Below are 17937 nucleotides of genomic sequence, written 5' to 3'. Positions count from 1 at the left end.
ACACGCTCTGCCCACGGACCAGGTGCGGTCGAAACGATGTGACGTGAAGACCAAGCTTGTCACTCACGTACCCTGCACACCATGCGCTGCCATCAAGAAGCGAACCTGCCCCTCAGGCTGGCTTCGGTACTTCCCAGACAAGATATTCCAGGACTGCCGGTATGAACTGCCGTCACTGCCCACTTCCAGCAGCATCCCAGGGAGTGGGCCCCCAGGCTGCAGAAGGAATACAGGGGTTCACTTATCCACCCATCTGTGTGCCCTACAGGGAGGTAGAGACAGGCAGAGAGAGAGAAGCAGCTGGTGTTTATTCAGCACCTACTATGTGCCGGGCCCTGTCCTCAGCTCTAGGCTAGGCAAAGAGAGGAGAGGTGGTGTGCACCTCCCTGTCCTGTGCGAGGAGGATGCAGATGGGAGACCCTCTCACCACTCTGCCCACTTCTGTCCCCAGCTATGAGGTGCAGCTGGGGGCCTCTTTGCTGTCCATGGGCGGCTGCAGCCGGGAGTGCTGGAAGGACTTGGTACAGAAGGCCTGCTGCCCTGGTTACTGGGGGTCCGAGTGCTATGGTATGGGGTCCACCTTGCCCCACCTGCCCAGCCTGCACCCCCCATTCCGCAGGAGCTGCCCGTGTTCCCCTACAACTTGTTCACTTGTGAATACTTGCTGAGAGCCTCCCGGGTGACCCCCCCCCGCCGCCCAGCCCTGGCTGTCCTGGGAAGGGATTGAGTCTGGGGCTGGCCTGAGCTGCTGGGCCAGGGGAAAATGGAGGCTTCTGAGGGCAGAGCTGAGTTCTGGGGGGATCCACAGAGTGCCCCGGGGGTGCTGAAAACCCATGCAATGGCCACGGGACCTGCCTGGATGGTATGGCTGGAAACGGGACCTGTGTGTGCCAGGTAAGAACCGGGAAGGGGTGGGTGGGTTTTGGAGGGGCCACGCTGACATGGTGCATCCACCAGGAAAACTTCAGCGGCTCAGCCTGCCAGGACTGCCAGGACCCCCACCAGTATGGGCCCGACTGCCAGTCAGGTAAGGCTTGCAGGGCTCTAGAGTCCACAAGGGGCCGGAGGCATGGCCCCTCACCTGTGCCCAGCTTCCCTTCCAGCCCCAGCCCTGCGGTTCCCCTCCAGGGACACACATTTTGCTTCCTTGTTCCCCGGGCCCTGTACATGCTGTTCTTGGAAGACCTCCTCCAAGAAGCCCCCTTTTGGTATCAGGCTGGGCCAAGTGCCAGCTCTGCAGTCCCGGATTCCTGGGGATCCCAGATCTGCACCTTAGAGGTTATGTTATGCCTGCCAGAGCTGAGTTCTAAGCACACAAAAGGCAGGAGCCTCATCGTGTACATGCCTTGGCGAGGCTGAGGTCCCACCTGTCCCGGTGCCTCCCTCCCAGTGTGCAGCTGTGTGCACGGCGTGTGCAGCCATGGCCCACTGGGGAACGGAAGCTGCCTCTGCTTCGCTGGATACGGGGGCCCCCACTGTGACCAAGGTGAGCTGTGCTGCTGGGGTAGCCTGGGACAGCAGGGTCTCTGTGGCCTGAACATGGGATGCAGCCTGGCGGGAGAGAAGGGGTAGCATATGGGACCTCCACTGTCTGCAGACCCAGAGAGGGCAGGTTCCTGCTCAGGGTCACATGGCCAGTTGGACAGAGTAACTTGGTCCCTATGCTGGGGAGGAATAGGGTCTCGGGGCTGTCACAGTGCTCTCTTCTCTCTACTCAGAGCTACAGGTCTGCCAAGCCCTGAACTGCCCCCCAAACTCCCAGTGCTCCGTGGAGGACCCTACCTGCAGGTGCCTGCCCGGCTACACCCCACAGGGCAGGGCATGCCTGGGTGAGTCCATGCCTAGGGTAGAGACTAGAAGCGCATCCTCTCATATTATAAAGTGCAATTCAGCCAATTACAGGAAGGGGGAACTGTCCCACCTGGGCAAAGCGCCTGCTCCCAAGGCCTAGGTCGACCCACCCACTCCAGCGCTGACCATTGCAATGGAAGCTGTGAAGGAGATGGGGCCACTGGGTACTCAGCTCACTAGGTTATCTCTGCCCTGACAGCCCCCAACCCCTGCCGGCCATCACCCTGCGCCCTGCTGGCACAGTGCTCAGCGAGTCCCGAAGGACTGGCTCGGTGCCAATGCCCCGAGAACTACTACGGGGATGGGAAGGTGTGTCTGCCCAAGGACCCCTGCACCTCCAACAATGGCGGCTGCCCGGGCAACTCCACTTTGTGTGTGTACCAGAAGCCAGGCAAGGTGAGCCAGGCCTCTCCTGCCCCACAAGAGTCTACCTGTCCACCCTGGCTGCGGGACCCTGGGCAAATTACAGCCCTCTGAGAACCCCAGCTGTCTCACTTGTAAAATCGGGAGAAAATGACAGCCCCATCCTTGGAGGCCAATGTGGAGGGTGACTGGGGCACAGCAGGGCCGGGCAAGTGAAGCCCACGCCCACACGTCTTAACGCTCACGATGGCTGATGGGTGTAATGGTCTCCTCCCGCCCCTGCATTTGGCCAGGCCATCTGCTCCTGTCAACCCGGCCTGGTCAGCACCAACCAGAAGGCCTCGGATGGCTGCTTTGCTACCTGCTTCCCCCACTCCTGTGAGCAGTCAGCCACCTGCCAAGTGACGCCTGATGGGAAGACCAGGTGAGTACAGGGGCCTTGGCACCATGTGAACAGAACAGTGGGCGCCCTCAGCTTGGGCCTCGCGAGGAAGGGTGGGGAAGGACCCAGAGGGGCCGGCTCCCCTGCCTGACCGCTCTTCCCTGGGCATCAGCTGTGTGTGCAAGGAAGGCGAGGTGGGGGATGGGCGTGCCTGCTATGGACACCTGCTCCACGAGGTGCGGAGGACCAACCAGATCGGCCTGGTGTTCCTGCGGCTGAAAGTTGCCATCGCCATGTTGGGTGCGTGCCCCTGAGGCCTGTCCGTGGGCCTGCCCCTGGGCCCCGGCCAAGCTGGCAGGGAAGGAGGCCCAGACTCTGCAGAGATCCCTGTTTCTCTGCCTAAAAATTGTGGAAGCAGGGCATGGGCTGCAGTGGGCTGTAGGCTGGGGTGGGAGGAGGCCCCTATCTACCCTAGACCTAGACCCAATGTCCCCTCAGCTCCCCAGACTAGAATTGACGCCTGAGGCCTTCCCAGACCCACTTCTATCCCTAAGGTCTCCCTAGATTCATTCTGACATTCCCTTCCCTGAACCCCCACGCCCCTCAGAGCAGGGCTGCCAGGACATCCTCACCACATCGGGCCCGTTCACTGTGCTGGTTCCGTACTTCTCCATCTCCTCCGCGTCCTCCAGGACCATGAACGTGAGCCCTCTCCATCATGGCCTGGCCTCCTCCCGCACATGCTTCACGGCCCTGGGAGGGTCCCTTGTCCATGCGCTGGGGAACGGAGGCCTGGGAGGCTCTCGTACGTCCCCTCGGTTGCGTGGGCAGGGCTGGTGCAGAGCCCTGAGCTGCTCTAGGTTCACCTGGCACCCATCCCCTGTGTCCGCAGACACTGCTTGCCCAGCAGCTCTGCAGACAGCACATCATCCCCGGGCAGCACATGCTGGAGGATGTGGGGCTGCAGAGCAGGCGCAGGTGGTGGACACTGGCCGGGCAGGAGATCACCGTCACCTTCAACCACTTGGTAAGTCTGGGGCCTCAGCCTCGTGGCCAGAGGGGTCACAGGTGGAAGACCCGGCCCAGGCCACGGTGCAGAGGGACAGAGGGCTGACGGATGGGACCTAGCCAGGTGTCTGGTGTTTCACAGAGATACACCTACACTTACCAAGACCAGCCTCAGCAAACATTCAGTATCTACAAGGCCAACTACATAGCAGCCAATGGCATCTTCCACGTCGTCACTGCCCTGCGGTGGCAGCTCCTACCTGGGTTCTCTGGGGACCCCAAGGTAAGCTAGCGTCCTCCCATCCCCACGGTGGCTGCTCTGAACCCCGTGGTGTTCTGAGAGGAAGAGGGACAGATGAGAGCCCTTCTCCCTGGGGCTGAAGCCGCTGCCTCCTTTCCCTGGAGCCTCACACACGTCCCTCCTACAGAGAACCATTGGCCAAATCCTTGCCTCCACGGAGGCCTTCAGCCGGTTTGAAACCATTCTGGAGGTGAGCTGGGGGGTGAGGTTCTAGCCTATCTGGGCTTCTGGGCCCCATTCTGGGGTTTGGGAGTAGCATGCCCTTGCCCACCCCCATCCTAGAGCCTGCCCATCACAATCCTGAGGTCTTGTGGTAGCATGGACCCATTGTCCATGTCTCCCCCTTACCTGGTGGGAGTTCCCTGTGGGCAGAAGCCTAAGGGGCTCCTGAGGTGGAGGCTGGTGACTCTCCCACTCTCACAGAACTGTGGGCTTCCCTCCATCCTGGATGGTCCTGGACCCTTCACAGTTTTTGTCCCAAGCAATGAGGCAGTGGACAGTTTGCGTGATGGCCGTCTGATCTACCTCTTCACTGCAGTAAGCTCAGCAGGGAGAAGGGGTTGCAGGTCTGGGGCACGAGGGCTTCTGCCCTCCCACGGGGCCTCCAGGAACCAAACTCCTTCTCCCCGCCAGGGTCTTTCCAAACTGCAGGAGCTGGTAAGGTACCACATCTACAACCACGGCCAGGTAAGGGCCCTCCTCCAGCAGGACACCCAGCTCTGGGCTCCTGGGGAGCTGTGGGCTCTAGTCTTCCCCAGGGACCCCTTCATTTTCTTCTCTTCCTTCCATCTAGACCAATAACGGCACAAAAGAGAGCCTGAGGACAGGGGGGACTGTGTGTCACCTGGGCGAGGTGGGGCCAGTGCCCAGCCTAAAAGCCACTCTCTCTCTCTCACCCCAGCTGACTGTTGAAAAGCTCATCTCCAAGGGACGAGTCCTCACCATGGCAAACCAGGTCCTGGCTGTGAACATCTCTGAGGAGGTGAGATTCAGGAATGGCTGAACTGGTGGAGGAGCTGGTGACCCTGGCAGGTCACCCAGCCCCTTTCAGACCTGCCTGTGTGGCCCAAGCCCTGTGTTGGGCAGGGGCCTGGAAGAAGCAGACATAGATCGGAGTCCTCTCCCGGGGCCAGCAGGGTGAGCCACCTGGGGCCCGCAGGGCTGAGGGCGGTGTCTGTGCTGCAGGGGCGCATCCTGCTGGGACCCGAGGGAGTTCCCCTGCGCAGAGTGGATGTGCTGGCTGCCAACGGTGTGATCCACATGCTGGAGGGCATCCTGCTGCCCCCCACCATCCTCCCTATCCTGCCCAAGCACTGCAGCGAAGAGCAGCACAAGGTCGTGATGGTGAGCGAGCCCGGGCCAGCGGCGCACTCAGCCGGGCGCTGAGTGGGTTCTGTTTTGTAACAGAATACCTGGGGGCTCATGATTCTGGAATTCCCAAAGCACAGGGCTGACACCTCTCAGCTTCTGCTGAGGGCCTAGCAGTGGAAAAGCCACAGGCATGTGTGGAGATCACAGGGCAAGAAAGCTTGAGGGGCTCCAGCTCGCTGCACAACAACCCAAGGGACTCCATTAATCCCTGTGACCCTAAACACCTCTCAACCACTGTCAGAGAATGTGCCTCTACATGTGTTTTGGAACAAATCCTATTCAAGCCATGGCGAGCACCAAGTCAGGAGATGGGCCCATGGCATGGCAGCTCAGGCCAGTGCAGACTCCCAGGGCCCTGCTTCTGCTCCCTCTGTCTTCAGCAGTGCTTTGAGAGTACTCCAGCCGGGCATGGTGGCCCATGCCTACAATCCCAGTGCTTGGTAGGCTGAGGCAGGAGGATTGTAGGCTTGAAGCCAGCCCTGGCTACTTAGGCTCTCAGCAAACTAGCAAGAGTCTGTTTCCAAATAAGAAATAGCCAGGCATGGTGGCACACGCTTGCAATCTCTGCACTTGGGAGGCTGAGAAAGGAGGATTGTAGGCTTGAAGCCAGCCCCAGCTACTTAGTGAGGCTCTCAGCAAACTAGCAAGAGTCTGTTTCCAAATAAGAAATAGCCAGGCATGGTGGCACACGCTTGTAATCCCTGTATTTGGGAGGCTGAGACAGGAGGATCGCACAGGTTCAAAGTAGCCTCAGCTACTTAGTGAGGCTCTCAGCAACTTAGTGAGACCCTGTTCCCAAATAAAATATAAAATAGCCAAATAAAATATAAAATAGGTCTGGGAGTATAGCCCAGAGGTAGAAAGCCCCTGGGTTCCACCCCCTATACCACAAAGAAGAAGAAGAAGAAGGAGAAGGAGAAGGAGAAGGAGAAGGAGAAGGAGAAGGAGAAGGAGAAGGAGAAGGAGAAGGAGAAGGAGAAGGAGAAGAAGAAGAAGAGAAAAGAAAAGGAAAAGAAGAAAGAAAGAAAGAAAGAAAGAAAGAAAGAAAGAAAGAAAGAAAGAAAGAAAGAAAGAAAAAGAAAAGATCGGGTTGGGGTATAGTGTGGAGGTAGAAGGCCTCTGGGTTCAACCTCCAGGACAAAAAAGGAGAGCTGAGATAACTCCAGCACTCAGCCCCAGCCTTCCTGCTCAGGGTCTGCGCTTGCTTGGGCTCCATCCCTCACCCACCGCCTTCCTCACTGCCTCTCTCCCTGCCTAGACCATCCCCCAAGAGACAGTGCAGCTCCCCACGCACAGCCTTGGGTGGAAATGCATCCCCCTTCCTGGTTGGCTCTTTCTCACCCTCAGGTCTCAGCCCAGTGTCACTTTCTCAGGGTGTGTTGAATAAATAAACAAGTCTGACCCCCTTCTCTTCCCCACTCCCCTCCCCAGGGCTCCTGTGTGGACTGCCAGGCCCTGAACACCAGCGTGTGCCCCCCCAACAGCATAAAGTTGGTGAGCATCCCTTGGATCAGCCCTCAGAGCACCCCGACTCCCCGCTGCCCATTGTCTCTGTGCCCAGTAAGCGTGGGGAGAAGGGGCTGGGAGGCCAGGCCAGACTCAGAGGCTCAGTGCTCACAGTTCCCCTTGGGGTGGGGTGCCAGCCCAGGGCAGCCTGGCCCCACTGTGCTGACCGGCCTTGACTGGCCCCCCAGGACACCATCCCCAAGGAGTGTGTGTATACCCATGACCCCGCCGGGCTCAATGTGCTGAAGAAGGGCTGTGCCCACTCCTGCAACCAGACTGTCACGGTGAGCCTGGCTCGGGCTCTGCATGGGGACCGGGCACCTGTTTCTTGTGTGGCACATCAAGCTGCCTTCTCAGAGAGCTGCACTGCAGCCTGCTGGCGGAGAAGAGGCTGCCAAGGGCCTGGCCCTCTCTCTCCCTTGCTCTAGAGATGAGAGCAGGACGGAAAGCAGCTCGGGGGCTTTGCCCAGCCCCTCAGGCACTCTTTATCTCTTACAGAAACTTGGCTGCTGCAAAGGGTTTTTTGGGCCTGACTGCGCACAGTGCCCTGGAGGTTTCTCCAACCCCTGCTACGGCAAAGGCAACGTGAGTCTCCCCAGTGGCAGGCGCGGGCGGTGGCCGCTGAGTGTCCCTTCAGAGCCACGCCTGCCTCCCTCCGGCCCAAGTTCCTTACACCTAGGCAATGAAAATGAGACCAGATTATCTCAAATATAGTAGATGTTTGCATATTTTGAGGGTACTGGGGCTTTGAACTCAGGGGGCATCCTACCTCTCAGGTATGTCTCACCCCTTTTTATTTTATTTATTTATTTAATTTAGTTTTTGCAATATTGGGGATTGAACCCATTGAACCTCTGAGCTACATGTACCCTAGCCTTATTTTTATTCTTTATTTTAAAACAGGGCCTCACTAAGTAGCTGAGGCTGGCCATGAACCTGCGATTCTCCTATCTAAGCTTCCCAAGTACTGGCATTACAAGCATGGTCCACCATGCCCAGCCCATCCCTTTTTATTTCTTTATTTCTTTATTTATTTATTTATGTATTTATTGTGGTACTGGGGATGGAACCCAGGGGCTTTCTACCTCAGGGCTACACTCCCATACCTATTTTATATTTCATTTGGAAACGGGGTCTCACTAATTTGCTGAGATCCTCACAAAATAGCTGAGGCTGGCTTCGAACCTGTGCAATTCTCCTGTCTCAGCCTCCCAAGTACTGGGATTACAAGCATGTGCCACCACACCTGGCAAAATTTAAAACAGAGTCTCTCTAAGTTGCTGAGGCTGGCCTTGAACCTGGGATTCTCCTTTTTCAGTCTGGAATTACAGGTGTACACCAACACACCCAACTCAAATTTTATTTTTTTTCTGGGGATTGAACCTAGTTCTACCTCTGAGTTAAACCCATGGCCCTATTTTATTTTGTATATTTATTTATTTATTTATTTAGGTGGTACTGGGGGTGGAACCCAGGGACTTTTCTACCTCTGGGCTATACTCCCAGACCTATTTTATACTTTATTTGGAAACAGGGTCTCACTAAGTTGCTGAGAACCTCACTAAGTAGCTGAGGCTGGCTTCGAACCTGTGTGATCCTCCTGTCTCCGCCTCCCAAGGATCACGAGCTTGCACCACCACGCCCAGCTTATTTTGTATTTTGAAACAGGATCTCATGAAGTTCCTGGGAGCCTTGTTGATTTGCTGAGGCTGGCCTTGAACCTGTGATCCTTCTGTCTCAGCCTCACAAATATTGGTATTACAGGCGTGTGCCATCACACCTTGCTACAACTATTTTCAAGATGGCTATTTGTCAGTAGTCTTTAATATTCTGTTTTTGTATTTTGTGACATCGGGGCTACTTTAGTGTCTGGCTATGAGAATTACGTGCTTCTAGGTTGAGCAGGAAGCCTCCGAGCCAGGAACCTTTTTGGGGCTAGTTCTTTAGCAGCATGGGTGATCTGAAGGGTCCATCCAGGCTGAGGTCTGGGGAGGAGCAGGCGCTCAGGGGAGGCGCTGTGCTGACCCTTCGTTCTTCCTATCCTCCAGTGCAGCGACGGGGCGCAGGGCAGTGGAGCCTGCCTCTGCTTCCCAGACTACAAGGGCATCGCCTGCCACATCTGCTCCAACCCAAACAAACATGGAGAACAGTGCCAGGAAGGTGAGTCACCCTGGCCCAGCACCCCTCCAATGGAGAAAGAAGGTCTGCATAGAAAGGGGGCCAAGAGACCCCGGGCGTGGTGGCACACACTTGTAATCCCAGCATTCAGGAGGCTGAGACAGGAGGATCACAGTTCGTGGACAGCCTCAGCTATTTAGTGAGGCCCTCCGCAACTTAGTGAGACCCTTTTCAAAAATAAAGAATAAAAAACAGGGCTGGGGGTGTAGCTCGGAGGTAGAATGCCCCTGGGTTCCATCCCCAGTACTGCAAAGAAAAAAAAACCAACCTCAAACGTCTCCACTTGTATTTCGTCTGCCTGTTCATTAAGTCTGTAATGATTTCTTTTTCTTTTTCTTTTTTCTCTCTTTCTTTCTTTTTTTTTTTTTCTTTTTTAGTAATAGGGATTGAACCCAGGGACAATCTACCTCCAAGCTATACCCTGAGACCTATTTTATTTTATTTTTGTTGTTGTTTTTGTGGGGGTTTTTGTGGGTTTGGGATGGAACCCAGGGGCATCCGACCTCTGAGCTACACCCCCTGCCCTGTTTTTTATTCTTTATTTGGAAACAAGGTCTCACTGTGTTGCGGAGGGCCTCACTAAGTAGCTGAGGCTGTCCTCAAACATCAATCCTCTGGTCTCAGCCTCCCGAATGCTGGTATTACAAGTGTGCACCACTATGCCCAGCTATTTTTTTTTTTTTTTTTTTGTGGTACTGAGGGTGGAACCCAGAGGCTTTCTACCTCCAGGCTATACGCCCAGACCTAATTTTGAAACAAAGTCTCACTATTTTCAGAAGGCCTCACTAAGTAGCTGAAGCTGGCTGCCAACCTGTAATCCTCCTGTCTCAGCCTCCCAAGTACTGGGATTACAAGAGTGCACTAGGCCCAGCAGTTATTTTTATTTTGAAACAGGGTCTCTCTGGGTTGCTGAGAGTCTCACTACTTGCTGAGGCTGTCCTCAGACCTAGGAGACAGTCCACACAGAAGCCCTGGGAAGGGCAGGTAGGGAAGGGGGAGGGGGTCAGACATCATTTTTATTTATTTATTTATTTATTTATTTTGCGGTGCTGGGAGTGGAACCCAGGGGTATTGTACCTCCGAGCTACACCTCCAGCCTTAATTTTTAGTCTTTTTAAAATTTTTGAAACAGGGTCTCACTGAGTTGCGAAGGGCCTCGCAAAGTAGCTGAGGCTGGCCACAAACAATAATCCTCTTGTCTCAGCCTCCCGAATGATGCTGGGATTACAAGCGTGTGCCACCAAGCCCAGCTTCAGACATTATTTATTCAACACACCCTGAGAAAGTGACACTGGGCTGAGACCTGAGGGTGAGAAAGAGCCAACCAGGAAGGGGGATGCATTTCCACCCAAGGCTGTGCGTGGGGAGCTGCACTGTCTCTTGGGGGATGGTCTAGGCAGGGAGAGAGGCAGTGAGGAAGGCGGTGGGTGAGGGATGGAGCCCAAGCAAGCGCAGACCCTGAGCAGGAAGGCTGGGGCTGAGTGCTGGAGTTATCTCAGCTCTCCTTTTTTGTCCTGGAGGTTGAACCCAGAGGCCTTCTACCTCCACACTACACACCAACTCGATGTTTATTTCTTACTTAGAAACAGGCTCTTGCTAGATTGCTGAGAGCTTCACATAAGTAGCTGGGTCTGCCTTCAAGCCTATGATCCTCCTGCCTCAGCCTCCCAAGCACTGAAATTACAAGTGTGTCCTATCACATCCAGCTGTTTGTAATCATTTCTGATTTTCAGACCCTGAAGTCAAATCTATACTGGCAGCCGGGTGTGGTGAGACAGGCTTGTAATCCCAGTACATGGAAGGCTGAGACAGGAAGATCAGCAACTTAGTGAGGCTCTCGGCAATCTTGTGAGACCCTGTTTCCAAATAAAAAATAAAATAGGTCTGGGGTGTAGTCTGGAGGTAGAAGACCCTTGGGTTCCATCCCCAGGACCCCACCACCACACACACACACACACACACACACACACACACACACACACACCACTCTACACTGGCTGCTCCATTCCTAGACCCCACTTCCCGCAAAACCAATCCTGGTTCCCATCAAGCCCTGCTTCCTGCCTCAGTTTCTCTGCTCCTGTCTTCTCCCTGCAGACTGTGGCTGCGTTCATGGTCTATGTGACAATCGTCCAGGAAGCGGGGGTGTGTGCCAGCAGGGCACGTGTGCACCTGGCTTCAGAGGCCGCTTCTGCAATGAGACCCTGGGAGACTGTGGGCCCACGGGGCTGTCCCAAAACTGCCACCCGCATGCCCGCTGCGTTAGCCAGGAGGGTGTCGCCAGGTGAGGGCTCCTGCTTCCTCTCTGCTCCGGCTATAATCTCAGACATTGCCAGACTCAGCTGCTAGACTTTCCCAAAGCTCAGGAGACGCCTTCTTCGCCCCTGCCCAGGTGCGTCTGTCTGGATGGCTTTGAGGGTGATGGATTCTCCTGCACACACAGCAACCCCTGCTCCCGTCCAGACCGTGGCGGCTGCTCAGAGAATGTCAGTTTCTTTGCCCCTCCCCTGATGCTTGGACCCTGGAGCCAGAGGGGGCTCTCTGCCCTCCACCTGTGGCCCCGCATTCCTGAGTCGTTCATCCATGGCTCTCACAGGCTGAGTGTGTCCCTGGAGCCCTGGGCACCCACCACTGCACATGCCACAAAGGCTGGAGCGGAGATGGCCGCATCTGTGTAGCCATCGACGAGTGTGTGCTGGACACTCGAGGTGGCTGCCACATGGACGCCCTCTGCAGCTACGTGGGCCCCGGGCAGGTGAGGCACGGCAGGTGTCCAGGGGCTCAGTTCCAGGGACTTCCCCTGCTCCATCTGCCTGCAGGGACATTGCTCTGAGCCCAAGCTGAGGGTCTAGGACCTCAGATCCAAATGAAGGTGGTGCACACTGAGGTTGGTTTTCCTCGTGTTAGTAGGCACCTGTTGTATTCCAGTCCCTATTCTAGATTTGGGGACTGTGATGCTGAGCAAAGCAAGAAGAGATCCCTTCCCATCGGAGTGAGATCCCAGAGTCTTCAGACTCAGGGAAACCCATCTCAGGAACCTTGTTGTTTCAGATGCTAGTGTCAGGCTCTTTGAACCTAGAGCCTTTCATTTGAAGCATTTCAGGCCTGGTAAACCTGATGTCTCACAGGCATTTAAGAATGTGTGGTGTTTCTGGATATGGTGGTGCATGCTTGTAATCCCAGTATTTGGGGATTGCATCTGAGACAGAGGGATTGCAGGTTCATGGCCAGCCTTCATAACTTTAAAGAATAAAATAGGGCTGGGTGTAACTCAGAGGTAGAATGGTCCTGGGCTCACTCCCCAGCGCCACACACACAAGACACACAACAAGCAAGTCTGATGTGCCAGTTGAGAAACCAGGCCTGGCTGGTCCCAAATCAGCCTCTGCATGGCCCAGGTTTGTGCAAGGACTCGTGGCCCAATCCAATTTCCCAGTGGCTGCTGAGCCACCAGCCCATGGGGCCTTGGCAATAAGAACACAGATAGCTCTAAGGGCTGGGGCTCTTAACTCCCTTAGCAGTCTTAACATTCAGAACTGAGGTTTTGAATGAACAGGCTTAGATGCTTCCAATTTGTAAGTAAGGGCAATTGAGACCTTGGTGGGGTGGAGGGGTCTCATTGGTCACTCTCCTATAATGTGGAAAAGTCCAAAAGCACTGGCGGTTAGTGGGAAGGACCAGAGCCCCTGAACAGGGTGCCAGGGATACAGATGGTTCTGCACTGCTGTCCCTAGCACTGGCTTTGGAAGACACAAGCCCACCTGCCACAGGCTGCTGGCCCCAATGGCCCTAGGCCGGCTCTGAGTATAGAGGCCACCGAGTCCCCGGGCACTTCCCTCCTGATACCCGCATGTCCTCAGCCTCCTCCTCAGAGCCCGTCTCCCTGGGGGCCTCAGCCTCCCCATCTGGAGCACAGATCTCCAAGGACAGGGTAGGCTGAGAGAAGCATTTTGGGGACTGAGCCAGCTTCCCCCATTTGAGGGGAGCAGCACCCAACAAGAGGAAGGGAGGAAAAGGTTGGATGCTCACAGAGACACGAGACCATCTATTCCTAACCCCCTTCAGAGCCGCTGCACCTGCAAGCTGGGCTTCGCTGGAGATGGCTACGAGTGCAGCCCTATCGATCCCTGCAGGGTGGGCAACGGTGGCTGCCATGGCCTGGTGAGAGGGTGCCCAGGGTGCACGGCTCAGAGCTGGGGAGGCCGTCAGGGGTGGGCATGGCTGTCCCCTGTCAGGACTGGGATCTTTCTAAACCCCAAATCCAGCCTGTCACTTCCTCTCCCAATCACAGGACAAAGCCATCATGATTCCCAGTTGAGCCCAGAGCCCCTGAAGAGCCAGCCCCAGCCCTGCCGCCTCCCTCTGCCACATCCCAGCCCCTGTTCCTTGTTCCTCTGGCCAGGCCGCCTCCTCCCTGCCCCTGCCCCTGCTCTGTCCCATGCCACAGCACCTCCTGCTCCCAGAGCCTCCCTCTGACCTGGCTAGCCCCACCGACTCTCAGTGCGGGTTCCAGGGCACAGGGCCACCTGGCTGCTCCCTCACCCTGGGCCCCAAACACTGTCATCACTGGGCAGGATAATTCCATGTCAAGTGCTCAGTGATCCTGGGGGCAGGGCTAGGCCCACTGCCAGTGCTCCATGAATGCAGACAGGGTGGCTGGAGAGAGGCAGTTGGGTTGGATGGCCGCACAGGCAGAGTGCAGGGAATGGATGGCAGGAGGACCGAGAAGATGGTGGTGTCTAGCTGGCCATAAGGGTGCTGAATAGGCCATGTCTCCCTGTTCTCTACCAACTAGGCCACCTGCCGGGCCGTGGCGGGAGGTCAGCGCGTCTGCACATGCCTCCCTGGTTTAGGGGGTGATGGCTTCAGTTGCTATGGAGACATCCTCCGAGTAAGTGGCATGTGGATGGGAAGGGATGTTGGCTCAGGTGGAAAGGGGAGGCCCTCAGGGCCCTTTGTGGGAAGGGGGCTTGAGTTAGGCTCATGACCTCAGCTCTCTCCTCCCCTTAGGAACTGGAGTCAAATGCCCACTTCTCTGCTTTCTCCCAGTGGTTCAAGGTAGGGCAGGGCAGAACGCTGGGCTGGGGCTGGGGCTGGGGCTGAGGCTCAGCTCCAGGAGGCCTTCCTGGACGCAGTGCCAGCTGCTATTGCCAAGAGGTGGAGGTGGGCTGGCCTGTGGCTGGGGCAGGGCTGACCTAACCCCCACCCCCACCCGTGTGCAGAGTGCTGGCGTCGCTCTGCCTGCTGAAAGCCGAGTCACAGCCCTGGTGCCTTCCGAGCCTGCCATCCGTAGGCTGAGCCCTGAGGACCGGGCCTTCTGGCTACAGCCTAAGATGCTGCCACACCTGGTCAGGTGGGACAACTGCGCCTGGGCCAGGCCACAGGAGGAGCTTCCTTGTGGGACCAGGGCACTCTCCAGAGAGGCTGGAGAATTGGGTTCTCTCTGCCTGGCATGCATTTGCCTGATGGGGGAGGGCCTAAATTTCAAGGTTCTCTGTAATCTGGTTCATGTCCCCCCTAAACTCTGCCCCTCCAGGTCCCATTTTCTTCAGGGAGCCCTCTCTGAGGAGGAGCTGGCCCGATTGAATGGGCAAGATGTGGCCACCCTGAACCCCACCACGCGCTGGGAGATTCGCAACATCAGTGGGGTATGGGGTGAACCTGGGGCAGAAGAAGGAAACTGGCAGAGCATGGGAGGGCACTAAAGTGGTCCCAGGCTCTCCCAGGCCAGGGCTCCGGGGGGATGAGAGTGGGGTCAGAACCGGGCTCAGAGGGCGTGCCCCAGATAGGACTGTCAGCGGCAACTGCCCTGCAAGGGGCGGCTCTCTGCCGGCGCATGTGTCCTGCACTCTCATGGTGGCCCACCTGGCAGAGCCTGAGCGCGTCGTGAGGCAGGCGGGCACTCTCAAGTGCCTTTGCCCACCTGCTCCAAGTTCCCTCTGCTGCTTTTCAGAGGGTCTTTGTGCACAATGCCAGCGTGGATGTGGCCGACCTCCTTGCCACCAACGGTGTCCTACACATCATCAGCCAGGTGTGGCAGAGGGCAGTGTGTACGGACACTCCCAGGTGGGCCAAGAGGTGTTGACAAACTGACCAGCCCTTCCTGCTTCCCGCCAGGTCTTGCTGCCTCCGCGGGGGGAGGTGCAAGGTGGACAGGGCCTGCTGCAGCAGCTGGACCAGGTGCCTGCCTTCCGCCTCTTCCGGGAGCTGCTGCAGGTAAGGAGGGCCAGCCAGAGGGAACCCTTGCTCAGGAGCGCCTCCCCCAGGTCTGGAGGGGGCTGGCCAGCCTATCCTTCACCCCTGTTGCTGTCCCTAGCATCACAAGTTGGTGCCCCAGATTGAGGCTGCCACCGCCTATACCATCTTCGTGCCCACAAACCGCTCCCTGGAGGCCTTGGGCAACGGCAGCAGCCTGGTGAGGTCTGGGGATGGGGGCTGCTATGTGAAGGCAGGGGACTCAGTGGGAACGACATGATGCCCAGGATACTTAGGGGTCCTGAAACCCTGCCCCCCATTCCTGCCCCCAGGATGCAGACACTGTGCGACACCATGTGATCCTGGGCGAGGCCCTCTCCACGGAAGCCCTGGGGAAGGGGGGACACCGCAACTCTCTCCTGGGCCCTGCCCACTGGCTCGTCTTCTACAACCACAGTGGCCAGGTTTGAGGGGAGGAGCAAGGAGACCCTTCCCCCAGAAACTCTGCTCTTGAAGACCCCTTCTCTCGGGAGTTTCTACCCTTAGAAACCTGTAGCCTCTGCTCTAGGGAGACCCCCTCTCCAGCCCTGGAGTGTCCTGGCCTTAGAGCCACACTCTAAGGTTAGGGCGTAGAAGCGAGGGTGAAGCAGTGTGCAAGCTTCTGTCCCTCTTCCCAGCCTGAGGTGAACCACTTGCCCCTGGAAGGCCCCCTGCTGGGGAGCCCTGGAAGCTCACTGTTTGGCCTGGCAGGAGTACTGAAGGTGGGCTCAAGCCGCTGCCTGCACAGCCATGCAGAGGCCCTGCGGGTGAGAGGCTGGGACTGGAGGAGGGCAGGGGGCATTAAGAGTGGGGGGCTAAAACGGGCATGGTGGCGCATGCTTGTAATCCCAGCATTTGGGAGGCTGAGACAGGAGGACCCAGGTTCGCGACCAGCCTCAGCTACTTAGGTCCTTTGCAACTCAGTGAGACCCTGTTTCAAAATAAAGAATAAAAAATAGGGCTAGGGGTATAGCTCGGAGGTAGAATGCCCCTGAGTTCCATCCTCAGTAACACACATACACAAAAATAAGTGAGGGGCTAGCTGGACATGGTGGCACACACTTGTAATCCCAGTACTTGGGAGGGTGAGACAGGAGGATCCGGGTTCACTGCCAGCCTCAGCTACTTAGTGAGGCCTTCCACAACTTAGTGAGACTCTGTTTCAAAATGAAGAATAAAAAAAGCAGGCTGGGGGTGTAGCTCGGAGGTAGAATGCCCCTGGGTTCTGGGTTCAATCCCCAGCACCACACACACAAACACACATGTGCTCGCGTGCACGCGAGCACACACACACACACACACACACACACACACAAAAGAGTGGGGAGCTGAGGCAGGCGTGGTGGCGCATGCCTGTAATCCCAGACAGGAGGATCACAAGGATTAAAACCAGCCTCAACAATTTAGCAAGATTCAGTAACCTAGCAAGACCCTGTTCCAAAACAAACAAAAAGGACTAGGAAGGTGTAGCTCGGAGGTAGAATACTTCTAGGTTCAATCCCCTGTAAAACACACACACACACACACACACACACACACACGGAGTGGGGGGCTGCTGGGCACTGTGGCACTTACCTGTATTCCCCATCCCCCGTTATTCTAGAGGCTGAAGCAAGAGGTTGCAAGTTTAAGGCCAGCCTCAGCAACTTAATGAGACCCTGTCTAGCAATTTCAAATGGGGCGGTGGTGGCTGGGGATGTAGCTCAGTGGTAGAGCTCCCCGGGGTCCAATCCCAGTACTAAAAAATGGGGGAGCTGGTTAGCCTAACTGGCCAATGGAACGCTTGGTCAACCTGCCCCAAATGAAGGATGGTGGGCTTGGGGGTCCCACCTGACACTCTGCTCTTCTTCCCCACAGGAGAAATGTGCAAACTGCACCCGGAAATTCCGCTGCAGTCACGGTTTCCAGCTGCAGGTGAGGCTGGGCTTCACGGAGGCTGAGCCTCTGTAGGGGAAGACCTGCCTCGCTGCCCTCACTCCCCCCCCCCCCCAGCCTGTTCGGCCCAGGGGTGTGGCCTGGAATGGCACAGGCAGCCGGCCTCCCTGGCAGAGGCCCCTGGGCCTGGTGTGGCCTGCTGTAGGGCTCACACAGACCCTGGCTGGAGGCCTCCAGCAGGCCTGCCTCCCCCCCCCCCCCCGCAGGTATCTGCTTGGCCCTTCTCTGCCTCATCTGCATACCTACCTGCATTTACTGCTCTGCCTAAGCCACTCCTCCCCCTGCCTGTCCTTTTCCAGAATACGCCCAAGAAGAGCTGTGTCTACAGATCTGGTTTCTCCTTCTCACGGGGCTGTTCTTACACATGTGTCAAGAAGATCCAGGTTTGTCTTGAAATGCTGCACCCCAAGTCTCCAGCCAAGGGGAAGGCTGTGGGAGCGGGAGCCCCGAGGTGGAGCTTTGTCTGGATTTTCAGGTCTGAGCCTCCAGTTGGGCCAGTGAAGCCAGGTTTGTGGGGTCAGGGGGTGGAGAAAGCACTGCGTCCACCCCCAGCAGGCAGGGCAGGGCAGGGGGAAAGGGGCTCAACCCCAGCTTGGCGCCATGACCGTGGTCCAGCAGCAGCAGTGCCCGGGCCTTGTTTCCCACTGTGAAAGCTGGGTGTAACCCTTCCCTGCTTGAGCCTCAGTTTCCCTACCACTGCCTGGGGAGGGTTCTAGAAGGCGTTCTCCATGCCCCTTGGCTCTGATCTACCCCTCCCTGGCTCTGCAGCCCCACCTTTCCCTTTCCCTGACATCTGTCCCAGGGACCC

General features: G+C 56.9%; 1 protein-coding gene across 2 annotated transcripts in view; it reads left to right on the top strand.

Annotated features, from left to right (window-relative positions):
* STAB1 (stabilin 1) overlaps positions 1-17937 on the top strand; it is a gene marked incomplete at both ends in the record, with an annotated part of 34215 nt that overhangs the window by 6969 nt on the left and 9309 nt on the right. The window contains 36 exons of one of the 2 annotated variants that reach the window (XM_080715905.1): positions 23-159; positions 452-567; positions 809-894; positions 958-1027; positions 1391-1486; positions 1719-1829; positions 2051-2247; positions 2508-2638; positions 2769-2896; positions 3204-3298; positions 3489-3623; positions 3747-3887; positions 4033-4095; positions 4329-4442; positions 4539-4592; positions 4807-4887; positions 5091-5249; positions 6708-6770; positions 6971-7066; positions 7281-7367; positions 8831-8942; positions 11058-11244; positions 11353-11446; positions 11557-11715; positions 13026-13121; positions 13756-13851; positions 13971-14018; positions 14183-14313; positions 14497-14608; positions 14914-14991; positions 15078-15176; positions 15277-15375; positions 15488-15619; positions 15833-15961; positions 17052-17108; positions 17429-17512. In XM_080715905.1, coding sequence (XP_080572031.1) covers positions 23-159; positions 452-567; positions 809-894; positions 958-1027; positions 1391-1486; positions 1719-1829; positions 2051-2247; positions 2508-2638; positions 2769-2896; positions 3204-3298; positions 3489-3623; positions 3747-3887; positions 4033-4095; positions 4329-4442; positions 4539-4592; positions 4807-4887; positions 5091-5249; positions 6708-6770; positions 6971-7066; positions 7281-7367; positions 8831-8942; positions 11058-11244; positions 11353-11446; positions 11557-11715; positions 13026-13121; positions 13756-13851; positions 13971-14018; positions 14183-14313; positions 14497-14608; positions 14914-14991; positions 15078-15176; positions 15277-15375; positions 15488-15619; positions 15833-15961; positions 17052-17108; positions 17429-17512 — 3873 coding nt within the window. Of the gene's footprint in view, positions 1-22; positions 160-451; positions 568-808; positions 895-957; positions 1028-1390; positions 1487-1718; positions 1830-2050; positions 2248-2507; positions 2639-2768; positions 2897-3203; positions 3299-3488; positions 3624-3728; positions 3888-4032; positions 4096-4328; positions 4443-4538; positions 4593-4806; positions 4888-5090; positions 5250-6707; positions 6771-6970; positions 7067-7280; positions 7368-8830; positions 8943-11057; positions 11245-11352; positions 11447-11556; positions 11716-13025; positions 13122-13755; positions 13852-13970; positions 14019-14182; positions 14314-14496; positions 14609-14913; positions 14992-15077; positions 15177-15276; positions 15376-15487; positions 15620-15832; positions 15962-17051; positions 17109-17428; positions 17513-17937 lie in introns of both variants that reach the window. The other variant, XM_080715904.1, reaches the window with a different exon arrangement.

The sequence above is a fragment of the Muscardinus avellanarius genome (assembly GCF_963383645.1).
Source record: "Muscardinus avellanarius genome assembly, chromosome: 18".
Lineage (NCBI taxonomy): Eukaryota > Metazoa > Chordata > Mammalia > Rodentia > Gliridae > Muscardinus > Muscardinus avellanarius.
The sequence above is the reverse complement of the archived record's forward strand: the minus strand, read 5'-3'. Positions and strand labels throughout refer to the sequence as shown.